Consider the following 6,914-nt stretch of genomic DNA (forward strand, 5'->3'; position numbering starts at 1 on the left):
GTGGCATAAAAAAAACCTGAAACAAAAGACATTTTGTCTACCCTATCTAACAGAAATTTGTCAGCAATGTTGTAAAATGATCTGTTGTTGCAGGTGATGCCGGGCTTGTTGCTGTGTTTTGTTCTTCGATACGATGCATACAAGAAAGCCCAGATCAGTTCGGCAGAGGCTGGCGTGCCGCCCCCTCCCACTTATGTGCAGAAGATCACCTACTTTCACTGCTCCCTTTTAGGATACTTTTTAGGTGAGTTGACACCCCACCTTTACCCCATTATAACACTCTATCCCTTCCTTGATATAACGTCCCTCCCCTATCTCTATATGCCATCCCACCTTAAACCCATTATTACACCCTATCCCTTCCTCCATATAACATCCAGCCCCTACCTTGATATAGCTCCCACCTTTATCCCAATATAACACTGTCCCTTCCTCGATATAACGTCCCTCCCTCGATATAACGTCCCTCCCTTAACACAACATAACACCTTGACCCTTCGATGAGGTGACACCCCAACCCTTCCTCGTCATGACATCCATCCTCTGAGACCTGCATCACTTCAGGCTTTCCTCCCACATTAAGCTGCGATATAACTGGAATACTGTTAAAAGCGGTGTTAAACCCAACTCACTCGCTCACTCACTCCTTTACCCTGGTATAACTGACCACCCATTCCTCATATAACACCCCACTCCTTCCTCTTTATAAGACCAAAACCTTACCTCAGCAGGACAACCCACCTTTCCTGGATCTAAGAAATTGGAGACACCTGAGGTTGTCCCAGTTATTGTGGAATCAGTGCTTGCAGTACCTCAATATACGGAGTTGCCTCCCATTAGTGTAACAGCATCCTGTGATTGTGGGTTCAGATCCAAGATTGCCCTGATTGTGATTCATATGTTTGCGGGCACTCATGCTTCACCGAGTGAGAACTTTTACGATTTGTAACCCTTTGTTGAGTCTAATTCAATTTATTATTATGCATGATTATTTTATGAATATTTTGTTGGTATTATATGAATATTATTTGAATATTGTTTGAATATTTTAAAAATATTTTTTTAATATTATTTGAATATTATGTGAATATTATGTGAAGTGTTAATATTATATGAATATTATGTGAATATTATATGTTATGTTTGTGTACATTCAGGATTGTTGACGGCCACTGTGTCCTCGGAGTTATTTAAGGCTGCCCAGCCGGCTCTGTTATACCTGGTGCCGTTCACTCTGCTTCCACTACTGTGTATGGCATACCTGAAGGTAAATACCACAGGGAAATACTGCTCTTAGTTGGCTTGTTTTGTTTCTTTGCTGTTTAACGCCGCATTCAGCAATATTCCAGCTATATGACGGCAGTCTGTTAATAATCGAATCTGGACCAGACAATCCAGTGATTGACATCATGAGCATCGATCTACTAAACTGGGATAAAATGATGTACATCAACCGGGTCAGCTAGCCTCTTATGACGAGAGAAATTGAAATATTGAAATATTCCTAAAAATGGCGTAAAACCAAACTTGCAATACCTTATTCGACGTAATAAGCGCCCAGGGCGCTCTCAAAATTAGAAATAGGGGGCTCTTATTAGAATATTATTTTGGTGAAAAAACAGAGTTGAAAGATAAATTTTGTGGTTTATGCTGACAGCCTGAAATGTTTATATGCGACATATATTTTTCCAGAATTTAATTTCCCATAATTAAGGGTGCATATAACACACGAGTGCGTATTATACGCGAATAAATAAGTCTTTTGTACATTGATCAATCGGAAGGGGTGCTAATTCGGATTGTTCACTAGCCAATATATTTGCAAATATTGCCGTGGGCGCTTATTACGTTGAATACGGTAATTGATTCATATCATTCAAACACTGCATGTTGTCTGCTATCACAAGGTGTTGGTTTCACACAATGCACTAAGTACAAGGTCTAGACTAAGAAATATAAGCGGGCAACTATCCATTGAGTCCTGTTAAACAAAAAATGTAATATTATGTTTTTGTCTGCCATTTCAGGGGGACCTGAGAAGGATGTGGCATGAACCGTTCATTGTGTCTGTGCAGCCCAAAAACATTGAAGTATAGTGGGATCACCAGCTATTCATAATACATATATTCATTAATGGCAGTCGCCGTCATACAGGAGGTGACCTTCTAATGGTACATTAAAACAAGAAGGATTGTTAAAGACTGAAAGAAGATGAGCGACACCTTCATGTGATGAAGCTTGCCAAGAGTGGCCAGAATTCAAATGGTAGAAAATGCAAAGGGAGACAACTCTCAAAGAAGGGGAGTAACTCTTGCATTGATGTGAAAATAACCACAGAAATACCAGAATGATCTGCGTTGTCATGCCAATAACTCATGCTGTCTTTTAATGGAGACACATTTATCATATATCATCCTCCCATATTGTCATGTGAAAAAAGCATTTTACAAAGATAATATTTTAGAGAGAGTTTTTTTCACATGGAGATCATTCAGTCCCAATTCATGCTTTCATATTTCATTTTGGGCATTTTGAGGAGAAGTAAGACAATCCATTTGATAGTTGGATTTTAATATTTTAAGGATGGTACCAACATACAGCGGTTTGGAATGAAGTCATTTCTTGAGACATTCAGTAAACTGTGAAATTGAAAGACTATTTGTGGCGGATGGAGACTGATGGGACTTATATAGCTGGTCGTCATGGAGTGCTGAGGGACTGCCTGGAGTAGATGGCTTTACTTGTTTATTTATATTTATACGACTCCAACACAACTGTGTACAAGAGACAGGACTCTTTATGGAGTTGTTTCTTCCACTCGACATTCAGTGTGTTTTGTGTTGTGGCCAGTTACTAAGTTTATTTATTTGTGTACCTGACCCCCATACTTCGGAAGTGGAACAGTCCAACCATTGTGTGAGTGGATGGATGTTGGAGGATTCCATTTTGTGTTTCAGGGGGGGGTTAAGGCCGAAATCATATAAAATGGCATGGCCCTTGTTTTTGGATGATATCATCAAAGCATCAATGGCATTGTTACCGAAATGTCTTCCTTAAAAATGGAATGGTTTGTCTCTTATGGTTTGGGTAGATGATTTCATTACATGGAAGAGATCATTAATGCATAACCATACAGCAGAAGATTCCATTCCATTTAACAGAGGTTATTCAAGAAAATGGAACAATGGATCTCTCACTGGAATATGGGCAGTGGAAAAGTCCATGACTCTTGTTTTGCCCTGAAAGACCAAACTGTGGAAATGTGTACCTGGTTGGAAGATTCCACTGAATGTAAGGGCGGACAGGCTACCCAGGTGTGGTTTTGTCTGAACTGGGAATAATTCAGCTGCATATTGATGCTGTGACTCCTGTTAATGACTTCCAGAATGTGACGATTCATTACGGATCGTGTGCGGACATTTCATTGTGTGTAGAACTACATGGAACAGGGTCACCTTTCAACCTGTATGTACTCGAGTTGGCCCACTGAGCAGGCCCTGAACATGGATTGGAGGGAGCATAGATCACATGACAGTCATGTGATAACATCCAGTTGGACACCATCAATATTAGTTACTTGAAAGTCTGTAAGGGTTTGTGATCTGTTTAATGATCTTTCTGTCATTGCTGGGAGGCAGTTTTCTATCAGAGAAGTACACATGTACAAAAAAAATGGACTTTGCTTTTGACACAGTAAGGAACCTTTTTAGATGTTAATGTAATTAATGCATGTAAAATACCAAACTTTAAATCAAAAGCTTATTAAGGAAAAAACAGATAAAACTTTTAAAGAGAATTACTTTTGCTAAGGATAAAAGATTTTGGACAGGTAGCTGACAAGACAAGACAATAGTCCTCGGACTCTCCTCATCCAGGATGTTATAGAAAGTGGGAAATAAGGGCAGACTATTTTTAAAACTTGGTTTACAAACTTGGTTCTGCTGCTCCAAAAATTGAATGGTTGAAAAAATGGACAGCAAGTGTTTGTTTTTGTCTGCCGACCAGAAGTAAGTGAAATGTTAATTTTACCTGAATTTTGGACCAAAGATCAATTTAAAGGTAAGAGAGAGAGTCTGGCCTATTATCAAATATCACATTTCTGTATCCAGTCGAAGGAAGACTTATTTTCAGATCAGTAAACACATAAAATTATCCCTGTCTTCCATCTGTGTCAAGGTGTAGCTATTTTTTCAGCAACAGTTGGATTTGTAACAGAAACTGAAGATATTCTATAAATTCACCCAGCAAATGTTCCGTGAGGTTTTATTACTTTGCATCTTGTTGTGAGGTGAAATAAGTGATGCACATTGTCTAAAGTTTAAGTATCAATGCGTTTGTAATCTAATGAGTTTAAGTTAAGTCAACCCTCCGTTGCCAATATGATTGTATCTCTGCTCCCTCGCAAATATACCAACATTCTTCGATGAAGGATGGGCTCTCTTATTAAGTGTGTAACTAGTTGTGAATGTTGATGGTTTGTGGGAAATCTGGGCTCACCGATTCGTCTCACCCTGTATCTCACCCCGTACTTCATTTCGTATCTCACCTGAAGAAAATTGTTTACTTATTCTTAAAAAAAAAAAGAAACAAGAAAATATATTAATTCAAAAGGTTTTTTAACAAAATGCATTACGAAGCAAATGTACCTCCAGGATTATTATGTAACCATGGTATTTGCAGTAATACTGCTATAGACATCAGTAACCAAAGAAGTTACAAATGTATCAAGCTAATTTTTTTTTTCTCAAGTAATTTACCCAAATAGCACACCACACCTCGCCAAGTTTCATTGTATTAAAATATTAGTCCCCATCTGTTGAAGGTTTAATTTGTTTTTCTCACGAAGGAAAGTATTTCAGATATGAACAGTTTCAGATTAGGCGGGCAAGTTTAACAGGGGAGGCAACTCTGTAAGCTCAATGAAGCAGGTGATGGACTTTGCTACTTGTATGGTTGTATGCAGTAATTGTATTAAAATTTCACGCCAATACAACAATGGGCAATTTGGCCATGTTTAGACTAAAGTAATTCGGCAGACATGTTTTTTGTGAATGTGGGTGGGGCATCATTTTAGCATTTTATACTGCTAATTTTGCAGACTGAGGATTTCTTTACCTCTTAAAATAGAGAAATTGAATTTTCAAGATGGGAAGAAATTTTGGTATAATTACTGAAATCAATGTGTTAACGTGTATGTCGATGGATCAATGTTTTTATTTAATGTCGAGAAAAAAAACAAATATTTTATGATAACCAATTTACAAACATCATCAGACTTTTAAATACAAGTAAAAAACGTTCATGTGGTTTTTATGTTTAAACAAGAATTGACTGGATTTTGGTATGTGATATGTTTCGTTGCTCAAGTGTAATGAAATTAGAAAACTAGTGCTTCAGTAATGTGCACAGCTGAACAGGAGGTTCAGCAGAAGAGGGGGAAAGTGGCTGGTCAGGGAGGGGTCAATTACTGAACTGTGATCAACACCAGAATTAAATACTTCATATTTCAGAATACAGTTTCACTTTGGAATGAGAGAAGTCAATTTTAACTGGTTTTCATTCAATTTAGGTTAAGCAATCGTTGAATGTGATTGCCTCTACTGTTTTATACTTAAAGTTAAGTATCATTGAAAGACTTTAATGCCGATTTGATTACCTTCAAACATGTCTTGAAGAGGTAGGGTTTTTAAAGAAATTAACTATTAATTCTCTTGATACACATTTTATGAGAATAATAGAACCGTTTGAGAAATCTAAAAAAATTCATAACAATCTAATTTTTTTAGGAGCAAAGTATCGTTGGAAACTTTGTGCAAATAATGAAAAAATCATTTATAGGTGAAATGTAACTTGAACTGAATGGTTACTCAAACAGTAGTTACCTCCCTTTGTGAGCAGCCATATTTGAATCTTCCATTTCGGCCGGGGCTGCTGAAACAGGTGGTGATGCAAATGTTGCTGAAAGGCAGAGTCTTGATCACCTGGAGACTGCAGGATTGTTTTGTGGTTGCCAAAGTTCAGCATTAGTTATCTTATCAGTTAAGAAATAAATCTACACAAACGTGATTGGAGTATGTTTTAGCTCGTATATTATGTTTAGTCTCACTCTAGTTTTACAGCTCTAGATAAGTGTTATTGATGTATATATTTGTAACATTTATTACGTATGACACCCTCGTATATTTAAGATTATACCTTCTATATATTGTATGAATGAGAAAGATGGACGTTCTGAGAGAGGCCATGTTCAGGGGATTTTGCCGTGTAGGCCACAGGAAAAATAAAACTAATTTTTTTCAAAGCAATGTGTTCTGTGTTTTGGTTTTTTTATTAGGATTTTGTGCAGTATTCTAGCTATATCCCAGCTGGATGTACATGTTCAAGTCCGGACTTGGCAAACCAGTTGTTGATAACAGAGGACTCAACTCAGGAGTGACGTCGCCATCTTCATGCCTCCTATCAGAAACTTTGCATAGAATTTCTCTTGCCCATGAGGGTCATTTGATTGGACGAATATGATCCTCATTTCAGACCTAAAATGAAGCTGTGGTTGCGAATGGGCCTAGGTTTTTTAGTTTGTTGTTTAACGCCACACACAGAAATATTCCAGCTATATGACGGCGGTCTCCAAATAAACAAGTATGGGTTGCTGAAGACCTATTCAAACCCAGATGTTCATGGGTCACCAAGTCACTGAGTCTGACCATCCCATCCAGTTCAAGTCGCCTCTTACAACAAACAGGGTGCAGCGTGGAGACTATTTCTGACCTGGATCCTCACCAGGTTCCACCGCTTATTCAAAGCGAGTGAGTATGGTTTTACACCGCTTTTAGCAATATTCCAGCAATATCACTGCAGGGTACACCAGAAATCGTTTTCACACATTGTACCCTTGTCGGGAATCGAACCCGGGT

General features: G+C 38.1%; 1 protein-coding gene across 2 annotated transcripts in view; it reads left to right on the forward strand.

The window, feature by feature from the left end:
• The window catches only part of LOC124133352 (signal peptide peptidase-like 3), a 68,096-nt gene extending 61,795 nt beyond the window's left edge, over nucleotides 1–6,301 (forward strand). For both annotated transcript variants that reach the window (XM_046497727.2, XM_046497726.2), the window contains exons 12-14: nucleotides 94–244; nucleotides 1,158–1,267; nucleotides 2,028–6,301. In XM_046497727.2, coding sequence (XP_046353683.1) covers nucleotides 94–244; nucleotides 1,158–1,267; nucleotides 2,028–2,096 — 330 coding nt within the window. In that variant the 3' untranslated portion in view covers nucleotides 2,097–6,301. The remainder of the gene's footprint in view (nucleotides 1–93; nucleotides 245–1,157; nucleotides 1,268–2,027) is intronic.
• The last annotated feature ends 613 nt before the right edge of the window (nucleotides 6,302–6,914 follow it).

Source organism: Haliotis rufescens, unplaced genomic scaffold (assembly GCF_023055435.1).
Source record: "Haliotis rufescens isolate VD_foot unplaced genomic scaffold, xgHalRufe1.0.p SCAF_21, whole genome shotgun sequence".
Lineage (NCBI taxonomy): Eukaryota > Metazoa > Mollusca > Gastropoda > Lepetellida > Haliotidae > Haliotis > Haliotis rufescens.